A 22,134-nucleotide genomic window follows, 5' to 3' on the forward strand; every position below is an offset into this window, starting at 1 on the left:
CACTATATTTCCTTATAAAACAACCACATTTCATAAACTTAGATAATATATTTATTTCTTAAAGAATATCGTAATATGCTATGTCTTTTGTCATCTTCATAAAATATTAATAATAATAATAATAATAACATCATTTGTCTTTCTCATTTTATCCGTATCATTTTCCTTCTCCAAATATCGTCTCTTTGTTCTTTCATGTGTCGTAATTACATTTTCAAAAACAACTAAAATAAAGAATAACAAGATACAACATTTCTTGTATTATTAACAAATTTCTCTGTAACAAGATAGAATGAAACATTATTTACTTTTAAAATAATTGAGATGCTAGTTTAACTAGTTGTGAATTAACTTTCATAATCGAACGATCATTATCAATTTAACATATTACTAAAGGACACCGTAACTAATGGATGATTATGATTGAATAGAAATATATCTTATAAACATCCACCTCATAAGGGCACATAATAAATCTCTACACCTTAACCATATACACGAGGACTATGTTTAACTTCACACCTGTAGATGGTATTTTTGTGGCCGAATTATGGCCGATCCACTAGGTTCGGCCACACTAATCATGAAGTAGTTGTTACTTGTTAGCCTCATCACAGGGATGGTACCGCAACCCTAGTAGTATAAACATATGTGTTACCATGCAGTCATTAAAGTGTTACATTTCCATGCTTATGTTATGTTGGCATATGCTTAATGCATGCTTCATACCAAATGATAATCGAAGCTTTATGCCTTTGGCACTTTCTTCATGGGCAAGGTCCTTGTAGCATCATGACTTTTGTGATTTAAATGTGGAATATACAATATTTCCATATGATTGGTGGTACTTGGTACCCATTAATTGGTTTTGTCATCTATACAAATTTGGCACGAAAGTCAAATTTATTAGTTAAACGAAAGTCAAATCTATTAGTTAAATGAATGACTAACTTTCTGGTTAGAGTAACACCAAGAATCCAAGATAGGCTTGAAGGGTGTATTATGTCAACTTAAAAAACTTGTTAAATGTTTCACCATGACAAATTTGCTCAAAAGTTTTTATCATAAAACTATAAAAGGTTCCAAATTGCTTCTAGGTGTTGGTCCCACATATGAAACCAAATATCGTAACAACAGACCGTCATAGTGCTTAGGGTACAATTATTCATTTATTTGGTACCTTTGTGTAGTTCCTTCTGCACACAATATTCGCGAGACTTGTCATAAGGATATTATTCGTGATTTGAGAAACACTAGAGTCATGGTGTCATAAAGAAATCGTGTATAAATCAAATGTAAATTTAGTGTTAAATCTATAATGATTGTGCTATTGGAATTATTTTTTGAAACAACAATAAAAATTTTGATTATTATTGGTCAAATTATAAGTATGAATGATAATCGAACAAAATGTGATGATAGATTGATTATTAAAATCTAATTTTCCCTAACAGATATTTGTTGTTTTATCAAGTTTTTTACTTTACTTGGAATTAAATAATAATAATAATAATAATAATAATAATAATAATCTATTAATATAAATATCTATCAAAAAAATGTTAAGTGTCGCTCTCTGGTTGCTCTCCATCCATCTTAAACTATCAGATTGTTTGATTTGTTATTTGAGGTTATGAGTCTCACCAAACGCAGTTTGTCTTTTAAATAAGTTATAATATCTTATTTATTTGTGAAACTTTTTCATAGTAAAAAAATAACTTCCGTGGGTCATTAGTCTTACCAAACCCGGATAGCCCTTAAACGGGTTATAACATCTCATATATATATAGTTTTGTGGGTATGGGTCTCACCAAATAATAATTTTGTGGGTATGGGTCTCAAACCCGGATAGCCTAGCATTTAAACAGATTATAACATTTCATTATTTGTGTAAACCCATATTTAATTTCTCTCATCTACATATTATTCGTCGTCGGTTTATCTCTCCATCACCGGCTAACTTCCATTACCACCCACCATCGTCAACCTCCCTTCTCATACATTAACCGCCCATTTTCATAAAACAAATATTTATATTCATGTTTATCCGTTAAAAAAAACAACTGTTCGGATTCATTATGTTTGTTCGTTAAAAACTATTAAAACATACACATCTTAATTGAAAGCTCAAACGTTAAAAAATATAATAAACGTAACAAACTAATGTATACATATTAAATCGAAATAAAACCATTACAATATAAAAAAATAACGATAAAAACAAAAATGAAATAAACCTCCGTAACACACTAGAATAAAACTAGTGTGATATTGATATAATAGCTAAGCAAATAAACCCCAAATCCTTTGTATCTTCAACCTCTAAACCTTAAACCCAAATCCAATGCAACAGTTCTCCGAAACCTTAAACTCCTACCCTCCATGTTTCCGTCAAAAAAACACACACCACCTCTCCGACCAACTCAGCGACAACAACCCGAAACCCGACCCACTTCCATCAATAGATCTCCAACAAATCAACCTTACCATACTCAACGAAGCCTGCACAGACTGGGGAATATTCTGGCTAGTCAACCACGATATTCCGGCGAGTTTGTTGTCGGAGTTACATGAACACGCTGTTAAAGTATTTGAGCTTGGGTTTGAATATAAACAAGCGTTGTTTGAATCGATTCCGTCGTCTGTAATGTCGTACTTTTGGGGTACTCCGGCGATTACTCCGGCGGGTGAAGCACTTGCGTTGAAGAAGAATCAAGGTACAGTGAATTATAACTGGGTTGAAGGGTTGAATATTCCTTTTAGTCAACCGTCAATGGTTGACTGCGTTGACCACCTGTTGATTCGTGAGTTCAGGTTAGTTTTTGTCGTTGACCTTAATTTCGATTAAGGATAGAATTATTAATGTAAAATTATTTTTTTGAACGACCAATAAAAAATATATTAAAAATAAAAAAGAAAAGACTAACAAGAAGCTAGCCCAGCCAAAAAAACAATTCAAACGATAAAACCCAAACACAAAAAACAACCACCAAACCGCCCATAACCTTTACAATAGATCAAAGTTGAAATCGTGTCATCTCTCCCAAGTTAAGCTCGTATGTTTTGACCTATTCCGTATCCATAGAAAACTTAAAGCTTTTATTTCTCGTAATACTCCTCTTAGATCAGCCTCATTTCCTTCAAACATACATTCGGTTATTTATATGCATTTAAGACTTTTAGTGTATAACTATAAAAGTGAAGATAATAATATCAGTGTAACTCATATAATTTATATTTTATAAATAGTTAAGTTTTTTAAAACTAAGCTTAGTCAAATGAAACACAATTACTAAATACTGATTTTTTAAGATAACTTGAAATAGAAGCACGTAGTAAATAAAGTTCATAACTTCATACATATGTATTATTTGCTCCCTTAATTTAAAATGTTACCTCATATATTTTCGTTGGCATAGTGTTAATAAAAATTTTAAGTTCATCTCAAGAGTTATGATAAAAAAATGATTTACAAAAGATTTAGTCATATTGATACTTTTCTTATGTGTGTTGTCATCCGTGTACAGACTACAGAGGACATGCTAATGGTTTAACATGATTTTATTTTAACCCGAGATAAATTTGATCAAAAATTGTTTTAACTACAATCAAATTGATATACATAACCATTAGTTTGGTCTAGTGACAAAGATATATGTCTTACAACCAAATGATTATAGGTTCTAGTCTTGTTTGAGACATGTGTAATATGTGAAAAGAAAATTAGCTGTAAAAAAAATTCTACAATCAAATTAATAACTTTTTAGAAATGTTGGTTAACACATGTTGCTTAACATCCATTGTCACGAACCCATTGTTGTTCAGATCCTGTTTCGACCTGAACCAAGCCTTGACAGTTTTAGCCTAAACCAAACTGATAAAATTTTAAAACCCATCGTTTAGATTTAAATTTATTTAGCTCAAACCCGTTTTGACTCTAACCAATTTTATTTCAAGTTGTTTTAATTTGAACTTATTTCTTACCCTATTCGGTTTCATTTTTCTATATTTTTATTATACTTTGGATAAAATAATTACACTAACAATTATATGATCATTATTATTTGATAATTCACAGGAGATTATTAGAAAGTTACAGGGTCCACCTAGAAAGGGTGTCAAAGTCAATATTCGGTGCGATGTTACAAAATCTAGAAATGTCCCAAGACAATGAATGTTACTTGTCACCATCAACGGGACACTTGAGGGTGTACAGATATCCAAGGTGCTGTTTCGACAACCCACCAAAAGTATGGGGTATGGAAGTGCACACTGATAGTTCCGTGGTGACTATTTTGAATCAATTTGAAGTTGGAGGACTTCAAATACATTCTTCCAAAGATAACACATGGGTTGATGCTAAACCGGTTCCAGACACACTTCTAGTTCATCTTGGTGACATGATGCAGGTTTCTTATTTTTACACTTTACCCCCCTCCTTTTTAGTAGGGGTGCAAACGAGTCGAGCTGTTCATTAGCTACTCGAGATCGGCTCGTTAAAAAGCTTGACCGATCCGAGCTTAATTGATCCCGAGTCCCAGCTCGAGCCTAAAAGAAAGCTCGTTTAATAAACCGAGCCTGATGCCGAGCTTAACTTATCGAGCTCGAGCCGGCTCATGAGCCTAAACAAGCCTACCATTTATACAATTTTTTAAAATATATATTTAATAGTTATTAACTAATATATATTATGTTATGAAAAAATAAAAATAACTAAATAATATATATAATTTTATACATAAAATTATAACAGAAAAAAATATATAAAAAATAATTTTAATTATATAAAAAATAATTGATAAATAGTAAATGAGCCGAGCTCGAGCTCAAGCCCATATAGAGCTTGAATATCTATTCATGAGCTGAGCTCGAGCTTTGAAAATGATGCTCGAAACGAGCCAAGCTCGAGCTCTGTGTTAGTTAAATGAGCCGAGTGCGAGCTTAGTCGAGCTTGGGCTCGGTTCAGTTCGGGTCATTTGCACCCCTACTCTTTAGGTTAAATACGAAATAACCCTCTTAGTTACCTTCTTTATTAAATTGGTTTCAGGTTATAAGTAATTATAAGTACACCCCTACTCTTAAGGTTAAATACAAAATAACCCTCTTAGTTACCTTCTTTTTAAATTGGTTTCAGGCTATAAGTAATGACAAGTACAAGAGTGTGAAGCATAGGGTGTTGGTGAATAGGGAAAAAGAGCGGTTTTCGATCGGCTACTTCGTGTTCCCGAGTGATGACTGTGTGATCAGCACTCCAAACTACAAGCCGTTTACGTATCCGGACTTTAGGGCCCAAGTCCAGCATGATGTTAAGACATTGGGCCTTAAGGTTGGTCTTTCAAGATTCAGGGTCAATGGGGACTTTTAATGGGCTACTTTGGTCTCATCCTTGTTTTTGTAGAACTCATTTTCTGCATGTTCTTCAAACACCATGTCACCATATCTTCTTTCCTAGTTAAAATGCATTTATTTGGCTTCAAGTATCCAGTTATGATTTTAGTCGGTGACGTATAAAAAAAATAAAATTAACGTTGCCGTCATTCTCCAATATATTTTTAGTTTCTACCAAGTCGGTGACGAATGCAAAGATATATTTATAGTGATAATCAAGTAAACACTCGTGTTAAAAAGTCCAAATAACTTTAAAATTGATTTTATTATTTCCGATTTAATGTGTTTTAAGAATGGCTAACTCACACACTAACAGTAACACGCCAATGTACACCTTGTTGTCATACCTTGATACTACTTGACTACAGAGCTTTATTATCTAACATTTAGCTAGATAAATAGTGTAAAATTATTAATTACTATAATAATATTTGTTTATGTGTTATTGGGCTTCAAACTCAAGCTAGGCTAGTAGGACCAATGGGCCTAGATAGTTTATTGTTTTCACTAGACAGAGTTGGGCCTTAGAGGAGCTGTAGAGCCCAGTTCTTGTACGTCTCTAGACCAAAATTATGATAGTTGTTCACAATTTATTTATTTGGATACATATTTTCCTATTATTGATGCACATAACAGATAATGGAATGACAACATTCTTCATGAAACAAAGATTTACAAATAGTTACCATTACTCACAAATTAAAACCAGCAAACGAGCTAACAACCAACACATCATAAAAACACGTTGCAACTCGACTTAATTTATTCAACAACAAACCCCTAACTATGAATCACGAGCTCAGAGCCCGTAACACCCATCATCAGTGGCACATTATCATTGACGCTCGGCACCAAGTTCACTGAACCAACCGCACCCGGGCCCTTCTTATATGCAGAATTATGGACCCCAAGTGCAGCCCTTCCAGACGGGTCAAGATTTTTTGACCAAGATGCATCCCACTCGATTGCTTTCGCAGTACTACAAGCCACACTCGCTCCACCCGGGACAGTCAACTTAGCCGAATTCTGCAACAACATAAAAGAAAAAAAGTTGATTTTCAAAAAACCGAGTTACTTGATTCATTGCATAATGTACAAGTCATTAATGCATGGAACTTGCCTGAGGGAAAAACCGCTCGAATATCATTCGGTAATAATAAGCTTCTTTTGTGACAGGCGTGTTGTGAGGGAATATACGCTCAGCATGAAGCATCATCTTGCTCGTTACCTACACACATCGATACGTTGAGTTCGTGAACTGAAAAAAAATGATCAAACGGGTTGGGTTGGGCCTGGGCCCGGCCCCGGCCCATATACATACATGTTTTTCAGCATTAGACTTGAGTCCATCGATCCAGCTATACCCGACTCCATCACTAAACTGTTGTTTCTGTCGGTACAAGATATGCTGCAGGGCGTGTATACAAGCCCGTTAAACTAGGGGTGAGCAAATAACCGAATTAATCAACAAAACAATTGACTTTGACTATTTTCAGTACCTTTGGCAAATAGGGCTGTTTTTCATCATCAAAAGCCCGTTTAAGAACCCATTTCTCGATCCGTTTTTTATCCATATTGATCTGTATATAACCACATTAACCTTGGTATTTCAAGCCCATGACATAACCGTAGCGGGCCTAAGTATCTTACCATTTTTGCTTCCGGGTCGATGCTTGAAGAGGTATGCACCCGCCTAAACATCGAGCGGGGCGGGTCAACCCACAAGATATAGACAAGAGGCTTGAAATCAGGATGTCATGAAGACACAAAGCCAAAACCTATGCGCATGGCGCATATCACATATGCTTACGCATATCACATATGCTCACGCATCATATATGCTCACGCATATCACATCTGCGCATGGCGCATATCACATATGCTCACGCATCATATATGCTCACACATATCACATCTGCGCGGGGCGCATCTGCGCGTGGCGCATATCACATATGCTCACGCATATTACATATGCCTGCGCATATCACATCTGCGCATGAAATATCTGCGCGTGAGAATAAAGAGAAGACCTCGCGCATCCCCATGATAGGCGCATATCACACATGCACATAATCAACCACGTCCTTATCCAAATCAGGATAAGGACAACCATGATTGTGCTCATCAGACAACCTTCCAGAAGGTATCCTTTAAGGAATAAAGAATATGCTGATGTTGACAGCTGCCAATGAAAGGTGGACAACTCAGCAAAACCCATGTGCTACCACGTGATTGCACATGGGTCAGGTGAAATACCTTGGTCAGAGAATAATCAATGAAAAAGCACCAAGTGTCCTAAGGACACGTGGCGCGAAGTAATAGGAGGAGGCCAAAAAGGCCCTAATTGGGTCTGAGCCCAATCATTGGAAACCCTAACACTATAAATACCACACCACCTCCACAAGGGGAGGTAAGCAAGAAAATATATTCTAAGTCCTTACTCACTTTCAGATTATTATTATCTTCTCCTACAATATCTTATTCTCACACCGGAGGGTTACCCCAAAGAGGACCCCTCTATCTCTTTCTGAGGGGTAAGTTCACGGTGCTGCTCGTTTTGTAGGTGGAAGAATTCATACTCCGGAAAACCATCGGTGATAGAGTACACTCATACCCGAGGAAAGTTGATCGTCTACCAGTAAGTCGATCCACGTTTCTTCATTGGCGCCATCACCTGTTACAACGGCAACAAAACCACTATCTCATCAGTTCTCTCTGAAAATCTTCACCATGGTTTCCGGTGTTCGAAACAGCGATCAAGTTCTGGAGGATAATGAGCTTGAGGATGTTAATGAGGGACAGCAGTTTCTGAGGGCACCGCGTGATACTGCGCGCACCACCAGTAACCATCCCTTCATCACAACACCTCATAGCCAGACTGAAACTCCTCCAGACGATCTCACGTTCCAAAACCTGACTGGTGCAAAACAAAAAGGACCAATGGGTCCGGAAGTTGAAACCAATGACCCTAAAGAATGGCTCATAAACGAACAACGGCGTTTAATGGACAAATACAATGAGCTGGTCAAACACAAAAAGTTAGCCGACTTAACACAAAGGCTCGCATTTGATAAACAAACAATTCAGGGAACAACAAAAAGGGCGCGCGCGCCGGAAGATGGTCACTCTGTTCACACCGAACATGCTGATTTTAGTGATGAGGAAGAAGTGCACAGCATGAGGAAGACGCGAGATACTCATGCAGGAGGGTCACAGCTCCGCGCGCACATGAACATAGCGCCTGGAACCAAAGCCGATCTAGATCTATACACACCCTACAACCCACAAGCGAGAGGGCAAGTGGACGTAACCACACTATATAGGCCAGCCATCTTGGTGAAGCATTCAAAATTCACTGAGCGCATCGCGAAGGCTCCCATTCAACACAAAACCAAGATGCCAAGTGGTCTAGGCAAGTACGATGGTACAACAGACCCAGATGATTTCTTACAAGGTTTTTACAACACTGGAAACCTAGAAAGCTGGACGATGCCAACATGGTGTCACATGTTTGCTCGCTGCCTCACGGGCGCAGCGCGTGTCTGGTTTGAAAGCTTGCCGACTGGACAAATCGATGGGTTCGAAGAGCTATTGGAGAAGTTCCAGGCTCACTTTGTACAGCAGCGCAGACACACGCGCGACCCCGATGACATCATGCACTGCGTGCGCAGGAATGATGAAACCATTGAAGACTACATAACTCGTTTCAATCAGGAATCTCTTGCAATTGGAGGTATCACTGAACAACTCTTGCGCGTGGCCTTTATACAAGGTGCGCGCAGTGATCAACTCCGCAGAGCTCTCGTGAGCAGAGATGGCATGCCAACCACTTGGGCTAAGCTTATGGAAGCATCGCGAGTCTTCGCGCGAAATGAAAAACAAATTGCCCAGGACAGAGCAAGAGATAGAGGGCATCAAACAGAAGCACCACACAACAATGAAAGGAGGGGCAAACAAAACTCCGTATGGTCCAGGTTGCAACAAACCAGTTATTCTCCCGCAGAAAAGCAGGCGCAACAAAGTTCACCCCAGCCCCAAAAAGACATTCGTAATCGCGGAGAAGGTGACAAGAGGGAAGGCGGTAGAGAGCCTAACAGACCTCTACCAAGAATATGGACTCCCCTCACCAAAACGCCTTCACAAGTGTTAAGCACAGAGAATGTCCAGTTTAAAAGCCCCAAGCCATTACTCCATAAGGGACCACCAAACAGTGGCAAGTATTGTGAGTTTCACAAGTCCACAGGGCACAACACCGATGCATGCCACCATTTGAAGGATGCGATTGAAAGAGATGTGAAATCAGGCAAGTTGGCTCACCTGGTGAAAAACCCAAGACCAGAAAATGAACAACCAGATGGAGCCTCAGCCAGTAAAAAATTCAAAAGAATCTGTGTAGCTGAGGGAGGAAGGCAAGGGCAAAGTTCGAGGAAGAGAAGCGCGCAAGTCCAAGGGGATTGGCGCGAGCAACAAGTAATCTTCCCAAGAATCAGAGGAGGCCCGTCTATCAGCAGTCCTCTAGTCATCACTGCACACATCGCTCATTATGAGGTGTCAAAAGTCCTGGTGGACACCGGCAGTGAATCAGACATCATGTATGAGCAATGTTTCAGGAAGTTGGATCCAGCAGACCAAGCAAGGCTCGAAATTGTGAATGCACCAATCTCGGGTGTCTCAAACGAAATTATTCACCCCCTAGGTCAGATACAATTCGAACTAACTATGGGGGATGAGAAACACAAGCGAGCTGAAATTGTCAACTTCTTGGTCTTGCCCACCACTTCATGCCATAATATGATCTTGGGTAGAGGAACGATCGCCCAATTCAATGCCATACCGTCACCAGCGCACGGCGCATTGGGGTTCCCAACACCAACAGGAGTAACATTTGTATACCGAGATCATTTGTGCGCAGTAACAAGTATACCGCGTGAAGGGAGAATGAAGCTTCCAATGGCAAACAACGCCCCAGAGGAATGGATTCTCAACCCAAAATTCCCAGAACAAACAATCACAATTGGAGCTACGATATCAGATGACACAAGGGTGAGAATGAAAAGATTGCTCACAACGTATATATCGGTCTTCGCGTGGCAACATTCTGATATAACTGGGGTTCCGCGAGACCTGGCGCAGCATTCTCTCAACACATTCAAGTCTGTAGAGCCAATTGCTCTAAAGAAAAGAGTCATGGGGGATGAGAAGGCAAAGGCCATGAATGAGCAAGTAGAAGATCTACTGCGCGCAAATATCATCCGCCCAATACGATACCAAATATGGGTAGCCAATCCTGTGATGGTAAAGAAGAGCAATGGGTCATGGAGAATGTGCATTGATTTCAAGGACCTCAACAAAGCGTGTCCAAAAGATTGTTACCCCCTCCCGAACATTGACGCGAAGGTGGACTCTGTGGCGCCATTTAAGCTCAAATGTTTCCTGGATGCCTATAAGGGCTATCACCAAATTCAAATGGCACCACAAGATGAGGACAAGACTGCCTTCAGAACTGACAAGGGTGTTTTCTGTTACACAAAAATGCCATTTGGTTTGAAGAATGCAGGAGCCACTTACCAAAGACTCATGGATGCGGTTTTCAACGAGCAAATTGGAAGAAACTTAGAAGTCTACGTGGATGATTTGGTGATTAAAAGCAGGGAGGAAAAACAAATGCTCAAAGACATCGAAGAAACCCTTTGGCGCCTAAAGGAAGTAAACGTGAAGCTCAACCCGAGCAAATGCACATTCGGCATAGAAGAAGGGAAATTTCTCGGTGTAATGGTCACCAAGGATGGTTTCAAGGTGAACCCAGAGAAGGTGGAGGCTATCCTTGACATGCCCTCACCATCCACCATGAAGGAAGTTCAAAAGTTGAATGGTAGATTGGTATCAATTAACAGGTTCCTAGCGAACCATGCAAGCAAATCCACCCCATTCGTTAACACATTGAGAAATTGCTTAATGAAAAGCCAATTCAAGTGGACGCCTGAGGCCGAGCAAGCTTTCAGTGAGATGAAAGAATGTCTGATAAACCTGCCCGCGCTCACAGCTCCACTACCTGGCGAAACTCTAACGTTGTACCTGTCAGCAGGAGAGCGCGCCATTGGCGCAGTGTTGTTGGTGGATCGCAAGGGAATCCAAACACCAATCATTATGTAAGTCGGGTGCTGACAGATCCTGAGACGCGCTACACCATCATAGAAAAGTTAGTTTTATCACTAACACATGCGTCGCGCAAGCTTCATAGATATTTCAATGGTCACCCCATTGAAGTCCTGACTGATTACAACATCCAGCAAGTCTTGCGACGTCCCGCGCTCTCAGGAAGGCTGACAAAATGGGCGCTGGAGTTAGGGGAGCACACGATCACCTACAAACCTCGTCCAGCAATCAAGGGACAAGTTTTAGCTGATTTCATTGCAGAAGTCCCTGAAGGAAAAGTCGAAGAGGCTCAGCGCGAAGTAGACCCTCCGCAAGCCAATAATGAAGAAAATGTTTGGAGATTATTCACTGATGGAGCTTCAAACAACGAAGGGTCCGGCGCAGGCCTCAAACTGGTGGATCTAGAAAATCATGAGTATACTTACGCAATCAGGTTGGATTTCAAGAGCACCAACAACGAAGCTGGGTATGAAGCCCTGCTGGCTGATCTGCGCATCGCGCACAAGTTCGGAGTTAAAAAGCTAGAGGCTCATGTCGATTCATACTTGGTAGCAGCACAGGTCAATGGCCTTTATGATGCCAAGGAGAACACTATGCCTCTGTATTTAGAGCAGGCGAAGAAACTCATCGAGCAATTTGACTTCTTCAGAATCATACATATTCCGCGCAGTGAAAACAAGTCTGCCGACGCGCTGAGCAAGATGGCATCAACCAGCTTCGATCACTTTGGCAAAGATGTCAGGGTGGAAGTAATGAGCAACCCGTCGGTGGGAGCGAAGTCTGTCCTTGTAATTCATACAACACCTTCATCATGGATAACTCCATTAATGGAATTCTTGAAGGAGGGAAAGGTACCGGACGATCGCGCACAGGCGAGGAAGATAAGACACAAGTCGCAGAACTACGAACTGCTTGATGGTACGTTATATCGACGCTCTTATCTTGGACCGCTCATGAAATGCCTGGATGCCGAGGAAGCAAGCTATGTGAATAGAGAGATACACGAAGGAATATGTGGAATACATGCTGGCCCGCGCATGGTGGTTGCCAAGGCAATGAACGCAGGTTACTATTGGCCAGGCATGTACTTGGACGCGTTAAAAGAGATCCAAAAATGCAAAGCGTGTCAGAGCTATGCGCCAAACACCATGCGGCCAAAGAACAACTTGATTCCGGTGACCTCCGCATGGCCTTTCCACAAATGGGCAATTGATATTGTGAGTCCCTTACCACAAGCGCAAGGGCGAGTAAAGTTTTTGGTAGTGGCAGTAGACTATTTCACAAAATGGGTTGAAGCCAAGCCACTGGCAAAAATCACAGCCGAGGCAATGAAGCAATTTATTTGGAGCCACATCATATGCCTTTTTGGCCTGCCCATGGAAATTGTGAGCGACAATGGCAAACAATTCACTGACAAGAAGATATCCAGTTGGCTCAAAGAATTGCGCATCAGCCAGGTCTTCACTTCAGTATACCACCCTCAAGGGAATGGCCAAGTGGAGCGCGCGAACCAAAGCTTGCTGAATGGGCTGAAGAAAAGGTTGGAGGGAGAATCCCATGCATGGGTCGAGGAGCTACCTAATGTCCTGTGGGCGCACAGGACATTAAGCAAAACCAGCAATGGCGAATCCCCGTTCAGCCTAACCTATGGAACGGAGGCTATGATTCCAGCAGAGATTGGATGCCCATCCTATAGAGTGCTCATGATGAGTAAGACGGATAACGAGCGCGAAAGGAGGTTGGATCTCTACTTACTTGAAGGGCGCAGAGAGGCGGCTATCATCAGTGAAGCCAAATACAAGAAAAAACTAGAAAAATATTACAATCAGCGCGTGAAAGAATGCCACTTCAAGAAGAATGATTTTGTCCTTCGAAACAATGAAGCTAGTCGCGCAATACCCCCGGGAAAGATGTCTCCCAACTGGGAGGGACCTTATCAAGTCTCGAAATAATTGGGAAAAGGCACATACGCTTTAAAAGATTTGAATGGAAAGAAGATCCCGCGCACATGGAACGCAGCACAGCTTAGAAAATGTTTCATGTAAAAGTTATCAAGTTTGTAATAAAGGCCCTTTAAGCCATTATAAATAATGATGCGCGCTATTTTCTCTTAATGTGTGTTCTATTACCTTTTGCATACATGTTTCACACTTCCCTTTATTAATTTTGAGCAATATGACAACATTGTATTGACATCAAACTAAAAATAAAACGAAGTAAAACATACATGCGCGAGCTTCAAGCTCAAACGCGTTAACGAGCTTTAACTCTAAAACGTCAGGGCCTTAGCCCAATAATATGAGCCTTAGCTCAGGGCCTTAGCCCAATAATACGAGCCTTAGCTCAAATTACTCACAACATCCATCCTACATGTTGCGCAGCTAAACCATAAAAATACCTAAGCACAGCTAAGGCAAAGCACATGCCAAAACATAGTTGTTAAGGTCTCAGGTCGAGGTCGCGCATGGGATTGTAATGGACATCAGAGTAACACATACTGACACGTAAAGGCTAAAAAACTCATTCATAATTCCCTATAATAAATGCGCGATAACGTCGCGCAAAAGAGGAATAATGAAATGCCAAGGCACGTGTCAGCATATTCAGAATATTGCAAAATAACTTGAAATATGACAAGAATTAAGTAAAATAATTTTCTTACAACCTTGTTCAAGTTTCAATGTGCAAGCATATCTTATATTCAACAAGCAAACACATGCAATATAAAGAGATGAATTGGGAATGCGCAAGATGCGAATAAGGGAAAAACAAAATTTCATTCCAAAACATAGAAGTTTACAAATTTACAAAATGATGAGATAAAAACTACAAACAAAAAAAAACATGAAGGGCTTCTCAAGTCTCTATATCAACATCAGCCTCTTCATCACCCTCATCATTACCTCCTCCCTCAGCATCTGGCGCAGCCCGCTCCTCGTCATCTCCAAACTTACCATAATCAAGTTGTTCGTATTGAATGGAGTCGTCTTCTATCACGATAGTGTCAGGAGTAGGTCTTTTGGCCACGCCAGAGCCGCTAGCAGAGGCAGCATTGCCCGCGCCATCATCGCTGCCACCAGTCCCTTCACATTCGTCAAGTAATTTCTTTAGCGCGCCAAGATCGGGCTGGTCAGCAAGCGCGGCTATCTGCAAGTCACAAGGAAAAGTATGAGTACAAAAGATTAGGAAAATAAGTCAAGATAAACTCATTAAGGTTAAAATACCTGCTCAAGGATGGGAATGGGAGTATTCAAATACTTCTCCCCCACCTCGGCCATGTCAGCGCAGACAACGTCGAGCTGATAAGGGTAGTCGGATGGATTCTTCCTCAGCATGCCATATTCATAGCCATCCTTAAACCCTTCAGCTCGACCCACCAAGCGCGACGCAGCATTGCAATCCATCACAAGGGTCTGAAACTCGTCTGAGTATTTCATCGCGTAAGCGCAACGAGTCACACCCTGTGAAACTAGCCATTGACGATCCTGCGCGAGGGAAGAAACAGACGTCTCAAGAGCAGGAATCTGAGAGTTTAACAACTCAACAGTTTCCTTGGTTTGTTTTAGCTCTTCTCTGTCAGACGCTGCTGCCGCCAAGGCTTCATTCTTTTCCACTCGCGCAGCATCGAGCTCTTCTCGGCCAGACGCTGCTGCCGCCAAGGCTTCATTCTTTTCCACTCGCGCAGCATCGAGCTCTTCTCGGCCAGACGCTGCTGCCGCCAAGGCTTCATCCTTTTCTGCTCGCGCAGCTTCGAGCTCTTTCTTCAGGCGCGCAACCTCACTCTCTAATAAAGATTTGTCAGTGTTAGCATGCACAAGAGTTTGATCACGCGCCTCTGCCTCCAACTCCAAGTCACGCGCTCGACGCGCGTACCTGGCCGCATCCGCTTCTGCCGCCTGCAGCTTCTCCCGCACAGCCTGCAGCTCATGCCTGCGCTTCACAAAGGCAGTGTTGGCACTTGCTCGGTTCTCGCTAAGTTCTGCTTGGAGTTTCTCAGCTCTCTCTCGAGCGTCAGAAAGATTCCAAGCAGAAATCTTAGCCTCTTGCTTGGCCTCCGCAAGGGCATCACGCACTTTTATATAATCATTGTGAAGCTCTTGGGAGGCAGCAAAGAACGCAGACCCAGCAAAAAGGTGGTCGTTGAGCAAGTCCACGCGAGCGCGGTCCTCCTGAAACCTCCTTTCAGCCGGAGGCACAGAGTGAGCCCAAAAGTCTTCACACACGCCCATGGATTGAAATGAGCTATCTTTAGTAATATTCCAGCTCGGGCGGTATATGTGATCGGCTTCCTGCAAACACAAAGCAACGCAAAAGAAACGTTTTAGCTATCTACACTAATTTGGAAGTCCGCACAGCGGAGCAAAACAAACTTATACCTGCGGAGAGCCGGCAGAAAAGTCAGCGCCAGCCCCACGAGAAGAAGGCTGCGCCACGAAATCTCGTGGCGCTACAGGGCTTGCGCGGCCGCCATCGGAATCTTCAAAATTGACCTCCTCATCATCCTCTGTAACAGGTCTTTTCTCCTGCGACTTGGAAAAATCAAAAACAGTCTCGCGAGGAGGGCTACGCGCAGGAGGAGGTGAGGGAGGTCTTGACGCCGTTAGATCAGCTCGTAAAATAGTCTCCTGCTCCTTAGTAATCCCAATAAGAGGAGATTCAGTGCTTGTTGGAGCAGGAGCAGAACTAACGGCGCCGGCGCCAGTAGTGCCACCAGCAGCTTGTGTGCCAGCTATAATTCCTATGAAAAAACCAACAAGGAGAAATGATTCATGACTTGATCTAAAGGAAAAAATCAGAAAATCAAAGCGCAATAAATACCTTAGCGCACCGCCGTCCGCGAATTGAGCATCGCCATGAATTCTATTTTCCCCCTTTTCGAGGGTAAAACAGGGGACTTCAAAGCAACCTTCGGCGCAGCCTCGGTACCTTGCTGCGCCTGAGGTTGAGCCACCAAAGTCGCCGGCTCTACAAACATTTGAGTGAACAAAGCTTCATTAATAACTCTATCGGAATCACGCTCATAAAACCACAAAATATAAACAAAGTATACCTGTTGGAGAAGATGAAACAGCAGGCGCAGCGCCGCTTCCCTTGTCCGCCGCGCGAAGAGATGAGGTGGCAGCACCATACCTCGTGTGGACAGGAGGATTGCCCACACCTCGAGGCAAAGAAGACGAGGAAAACTTGGAGGTAAATCCCTTGGTTTTCTCAAGTCCCTTCGCTTGGGTAGGAGGATCCTGGGCAACAGGGGCATCATTTTTCTTCTGTATTTTACTGGCCCCTGCGCCAGTTTTGCTTTTAGCTTTGCGCTTGAGTTGTGGCGCCTCAGCTTCTTCCTCCACCTCCTCTTCCGCAAGCTCCAACTCATAATTCTCGAGCGCATCTACAATACGTGCAACAGAAATGTTAACCAAATTTGGTATTCTAAAGGCCTAAGCATAAGTACAAAGGCTTACCAGGCGCATCGCTGTCAAAGCAAAATTCTAAATCAACAGGGATGAACATATCATCGAAGTGATCGGGGAAAGCAACTTCCCCAGCGCCCAGCGCGACAGAGCCACCCTCCATATGCTCGTCATAGGCGGCGTGGACGTATTCCTTGCTTACTGCATAATACAAGACAAATGATATCAGCAAAACGAATTATATTCGCGCAGAAATAATGCAATGAGCTAATAACTCACCTAAGCCATCAACTTGGATGACAAGCTCAGTCGCGCTGTCGCTCCACCTCTTGCTCATACCAACCCCCACCAGCGCCTCCTCGCAAATATTCTTGGCGGGGGATGGTTCAGCAGTTAACTTGTTAACCCATGTGCCCATTGGGTTCTTAAGAACATTCTCATCCGCGGGCGCAGAAGTGATCGCGCGCATGGTCATGCGGATGGGAACCACACCAGCCTTAATATAAAAAAAATTTTCAGACCAGTCATGAAGGCTTTTGAAGGAAACAGTGCAGCACTTAACCTTCTGACTGCGCGGTATGAATGAGAACCAAGAATCTTGGATTTTTGGCTTGTAAAAATATTGAAAGCGCCGAGGGGTGGGCTCCTCGCGCTGAGCTTTGCACATGAACTCAAAATGAGTCATGCACACTAGTCCACAAGGATGGACTTGGGATATGTGAATCCCATAAAACTGAAGGAGCGCACCCATAAACCTTGTCATCGGAAGACGAATGTTACAGTGAGTGAAAAAGTGAGAGTATAAAGAGATATAGCCGGTGGGCGGAGCTGCCGCCGTTTGCCCGGCCGCCGGGAGCAGACAGCTATACTCAGGGAGAAAACCCTGAGAAGCGATGAGATTGTCGAAATCATATTGTTTCAATTTGCAGGGAATCTCATCCCATTTCTTCACTGTTTTGTTCTTCCCCACCTCCTCCGACGAGGCCTCGGCAGCCCGTTTACCCTTGCCGGTCTTCTTCAAAGTGGACATAACTAACGATTTTACACGGCGTTTGCTGGGGGAAATTGTGGTGTCTGGGTTATCAGACATACAATGGTGAATCAAAGAGCGGTTACTTTAAGCACGGAAATCTGCGCGTGGCGCATATCACATATGCTCACGCATATTACATATGCTTGCGCATATCACATCTGCGCATGAAACATCTGCGCGTGAGAATAAAGAGAAGACCTCGCGCATCCCCAGGATAGGCGCATATCACACATGCACATAATCAACCACGTCCTTATCCAAATCAGGATAAGGACAACCATGATTGTGCTCATCAGACAACCTTCCAGAAGGTATCCTTTAAGGAATAAAGAATATGCTGATGTTGACAGCTGCCAATGAAAGGTGGGCAACTCAGCAAAACCCATGTGCTACCACGTGATTGCACATGGGTCAGGTGAAATATCTTGGTCAGAGAATAATCAATGAAAAAGCACCAGGTGTCCTAAGGACACGTGGCGCGAAGTAATAGGAGGAGGCCAAAAAGGCCCTAATTGGGTCTGAGCCCAATCATTGGAAACCCTAACACTATAAATACCACACCACCTCCACAAGGGGAGGTAAGCAAGAAAATATATTCTAAGTCCTTACTCACTTTCAGATTATTATTATCTTCTCCTACAATATCTTATTCTCACACCGGAGGGTTACCCCAAAGAGGACCCCTCTGTCCCTTTCTGAGGGGTAAGTTCACGGTGCTGCTCGTTTTGTAGGTGGAAGAATTCATACTCCGGAAAACCATCGGTCATATAGTACACTCATACCCGAGGAAAGTTGATCGTCTACCAGTAAGTCGATCCACGTTTCTTCAATGCTCATTGCTACATTGATGAATTCTTTATCCAAAAACGGGACTCGGGCTTCCAAACCCCACGCGGATGTGGACTTATTGGCTCTCAAGCAATCATACTGATGAAGGGCTTTGATCCTGCGACACGTTTCTTGATGGAACTCTTCCTTATTGGGTGCCTTGTGGAAGTACAAGTACTCGCCAAATATCTCGTCCGCATCTTCACCCGAGATGACCATTTTCACACCGAGAGATTTGATCTTACGGGACATTAAGAACATAGGCGTGCTGGCCCGGATTGTGGTCACATCGTATGTCTCAATATGGTAAATCACATCTTCGATTGCATCAATACCATCCTACATAATACCAAGATAAGTAACTTATAGATTACAAAAATGCAACCCGCAATGAATGGGCCGGGCCATATCTGGCCCGTGGACCGGCCCGGCCTAGCCCGGCCCAACCCAGACATAAAACTTTCGGAAAGTACCTGAACGGTGAAGTGAAATTCATGATGAACAGTTCCTAGATAATCGGATACCTCTCTTGCGGCCTTAAGATCGGGCAAGCCCTGTTTAATTATACGACAAAGTTGGTCACTTTCGACTAATGCTTATTTTGTTACAAAATTTTGTTATGTTTATTTTCGTTCCAGTTCCAGACCAACACATTGGTCAAACGAACTGAAAAACCGAACCGAGTAAGCGCTCCAGACAGACAACTGACGGTTCGGTTTTTTTTCCTAGAAAATAAAAACTATGGTTTCTTTACGATTATGCCTCGCTCCACATCCGAATCGAACTTCAAGACCGAACCAAACCGAACTTTTGTTATTATACTTGTGGCTTAAACTTATTATTTTGGTTCATTCAATAATAGGTGGTTAAAGGAAAAATTATTTAGATTGGAAGTTTATAGGCCCAAATTCCAACCTTATTTTATGTCCAAACATGATCTTGGGCCAACCACATTTTTGGCCCAAGTTCACTATTTTGCGCCAACCTTTTTCAAGCCCGAATCCATTATTTTGGTCCCGCTATTACCATGCCCAAAAATTTCAGACCCAAATGTAAAACCAGAAAATCAAAAGCGTACGATTTTCTAAAATTTAAAAACTATAGTTTTTAGCTACATTTGTGCCCAAAACCGACTCATGCACACCAATAATCACGACTAACAAATATGTAAATTACGCCTGCTAAACCCTACTTAGCTCGACACTAACGATCTTAACCATAATTTATAATACCTCAAGCCCGACACAAAAAGAATGAAGCTGGGCTCCCCATTGCTTAGCAGCTTTCGTTTCGGCCATGTGACGGGCCGTAACAGACGCAACCAACGACGAATCTAGCCCGCCCAACAACAAGACACCAAAGGGCACATCCGTCATTAACCTTTTAATCACCGCCTACACATCCCATAAACACAATTCAACACTTGACCTTAAACAACATTAATCAAATAAACACAACAAAACAAATCTCACATTTTCAAACGCCCGCCTTAGAACAAGAGGATCATAAGGTGTAGACGGGATGGTCTCCGAGAACCACAGAGGGTTGTACCATCGCCTAAACCCGCCGGTTTTGCTGGAATACAAATGTCCCGGTGGAAACACCTCAAAATGCTCACAAGCATCGTTTAAACCTTTTAATTCCGATGAAATCCAAACCGAACCGTCGAGTCCCCAACCAATGTACAAGGATGTGATCCCGATTGCATCCCGAGCAGCCATGTAAGTATTATTGCGTGTATCTAATAACATGTCCACAAAATTCTCTCCGTGTTCTTCATACTACAAATATATTAAGCTTAGTTGCATTAAAATTTAAAATAAATATGGTGTACAAAAAAAAATGGAATAACCAAACCCAAATAAAAATTGATGTGTGGTTTTATGTTTTTGTGTAAACCGGTTTTGCATGTAATTAAAATTTAAAATCAAAATGCCGAATCGAACTTAAGATTTACATTTTTTTATCTAGTAAGTTAAGGAACTTCTAGAAACTTCACGAATATTGTAACCCGAATATTAAATAATCAAGTAAACATGAATTAACAAAAATATTTAGACCCCAATTCCTATTGAGGTCTTAGGTTCTCCATGCGGAGACCCAGATTTAAACCCTACTTGGGTAAACATCTTGGTGGCCCGCCATCCAGAAAAAGTTGACCCTGATTCAATACTTTTTTTCAGCTTAAAATATTCCGGTCAAGATGCTAGAAACGAAATTAATTGTACACAAACCAAAAACTGAAAAAACTGAACTCGTCTTCAAAAACTCAAAAACCAATGTTATAGTTTGAGCCCAAAAACGACTCGTAGAACCCTATACCACATTAAACAATTCCTTAAAATTTACTTACTAAATGCGCAATGACATCACAATCGCTGCCAGTTTTAAACTTATGACCGGTCAAATTCTTCCGGAGCTCCTCATGGTTATATATCTCGCCAATAACCTACAAAATCCCAACAAAAAATGACCTATGAACCTCTAACAAAATTATTAAACGTGAGCGACTATATGTCCAAAAATTTCATTATGGACCAAATGACTCATAAGACTAGCCAAATCACACGTGACAAATTAAGATAACAATTTATTCATTTCATGATCAGATTATTCATATGCACAAATGCACCCACCGTTACAACAATGGTTTCATCTTCGTTAAACAAGGGTTGATCACCGGAAGCAGGATCGATGATTGCCAAACGTTGATGCGATAAATAATTATCCCCGTGCTGATATAACCCACTCCAGTCCGACCCACGGTGCTTCAACCCATAAAATATATACAATGTACTATTAATATTGTTATATTATTACGATTAATATGAATATTATTGTTTTGAATAATATTAATGCATGCCTGCGAGAAAGCTCGAGGACGCGAACCCGCTTGGCCTGAGAATCGTCGGAGCAACCCAACAAAGCAAGTATTCCACACATGGCTATCGTACAAACGGCTGAACGTACAACTAGCAATGCAGAGATTACAAGATGTTGATGCGGAAGATGACCGACCGGAATGGGTGAAAATGAAATGTGGACGTACGTTCAAAATAATAATAATAATAATAATGGATATTATTATTACTATTGTTATGTTATGTTTGTTTTAACCGTATTGTTCGCCGCGTATTTATAGACACTTCAGGCAAAGGTTTATTATAATTTTTTCATTTCTAGTGGCGAAGATTCTTTGGTTTTTTTGTTTTTTTTTATTTATGTTTTGGATAAGAATGAATCGAATCTTGGTACTTGGTAGGATCGTGATGACATGTACGATGTGCAGTGATAATTGTATGTTAGATTGTTATGTACCTCGTA

At 41.6% G+C, this 22,134-nt stretch overlaps 3 protein-coding genes across 3 annotated transcripts; 1 reads left to right on the forward strand and 2 right to left on the reverse strand.

Annotated features, from left to right (window-relative positions):
- The first annotated feature begins 2,291 nt into the window (after positions 1-2,291).
- Positions 2,292-5,495, forward strand: LOC143554876 (gibberellin 2-beta-dioxygenase 8-like). Its single transcript, XM_077044543.1, has 3 exons — positions 2,292-2,814; positions 4,079-4,409; positions 5,135-5,495. Exons 1-3 carry the CDS (start codon positions 2,345-2,347, stop codon positions 5,363-5,365), a joined length of 1,032 nt encoding a protein of 343 aa, XP_076900658.1. The 5' UTR covers positions 2,292-2,344; the 3' UTR covers positions 5,366-5,495.
- Positions 5,496-6,051: 556 nt separating this feature from the next.
- LOC143554889 (asparagine synthetase [glutamine-hydrolyzing]-like) lies at positions 6,052-19,816 on the reverse strand. The gene is made up of 7 exons (XM_077044550.1): positions 19,796-19,816; positions 19,284-19,364; positions 18,826-19,149; positions 6,888-6,968; positions 6,710-6,796; positions 6,509-6,616; positions 6,052-6,414 (listed from the first exon to the last, which is right to left on the reverse strand). The coding sequence occupies exons 1-7, from the start codon at positions 19,814-19,816 to the stop codon at positions 6,169-6,171; spliced, it is 948 nt and encodes a 315-aa protein (XP_076900665.1). The 3' UTR covers positions 6,052-6,168.
- Positions 19,817-19,989: 173 nt separating this feature from the next.
- Positions 19,990-21,753, reverse strand: LOC143554891 (asparagine synthetase [glutamine-hydrolyzing] 1-like). The gene is made up of 5 exons (XM_077044551.1): positions 21,674-21,753; positions 21,447-21,606; positions 21,164-21,259; positions 20,283-20,591; positions 19,990-20,204 (listed from the first exon to the last, which is right to left on the reverse strand). Exons 1-5 carry the CDS (start codon positions 21,751-21,753, stop codon positions 20,034-20,036), a joined length of 816 nt encoding a protein of 271 aa, XP_076900666.1. The 3' UTR covers positions 19,990-20,033.
- Positions 21,754-22,134: the final 381 nt, after the last annotated feature.

This window comes from Bidens hawaiensis, unplaced genomic scaffold, assembly GCF_021521415.1.
Source record: "Bidens hawaiensis isolate Kalapana, Puna unplaced genomic scaffold, B.hawaiensis_p1.1 tig00017861_1, whole genome shotgun sequence".
Taxonomy (NCBI): Eukaryota; Viridiplantae; Streptophyta; class Magnoliopsida; order Asterales; family Asteraceae; genus Bidens; species Bidens hawaiensis.

Excerpts from the sequence above, each read along its gene's own strand:
- LOC143554876 (XM_077044543.1), top strand. The coding sequence starts at position 2,345 with ATGCAACAGTTCTCCGAAACCTTAAACTCCTACCCTCCATGTTTCCGT. Across the intron at positions 2,815-4,078 it reads CTGTTGATTCGTGAGTTCAG|GAGATTATTAGAAAGTTACA; the intron begins GTTAGTTTTTGT and ends GATAATTCACAG. Across the intron at positions 4,410-5,134 it reads ATCTTGGTGACATGATGCAG|GCTATAAGTAATGACAAGTA; the intron begins GTTTCTTATTTT and ends AATTGGTTTCAG.
- LOC143554889 (XM_077044550.1), bottom strand. The coding sequence starts at position 19,816 with ATGGATTCGGGCTTGAAAAAG. Across the intron at positions 6,969-18,825 it reads TGGATAAAGAATTCATCAAT|ATCAATATGGATAAAAAACG; the intron begins GTAGCAATGAGC and ends GGTTATATACAG. Across the intron at positions 6,415-6,508 it reads TCGAGCGGTTTTTCCCTCAG|AATTCGGCTAAGTTGACTGT; the intron begins GCAAGTTCCATG and ends ATGTTGTTGCAG.
- LOC143554891 (XM_077044551.1), bottom strand. The coding sequence starts at position 21,753 with ATGTGTGGAATACTTGCTTTGTTGGGTTGCTCCGACGATTCTCAGGCC. Across the intron at positions 21,607-21,673 it reads GTCCTCGAGCTTTCTCGCAG|TACATTGTATATATTTTATG; the intron begins GCATGCATTAAT and ends CAATATTAATAG. Across the intron at positions 20,205-20,282 it reads TAAGGCGGGCGTTTGAAAAT|GCGGTGATTAAAAGGTTAAT; the intron begins GTGAGATTTGTT and ends TGGGATGTGTAG.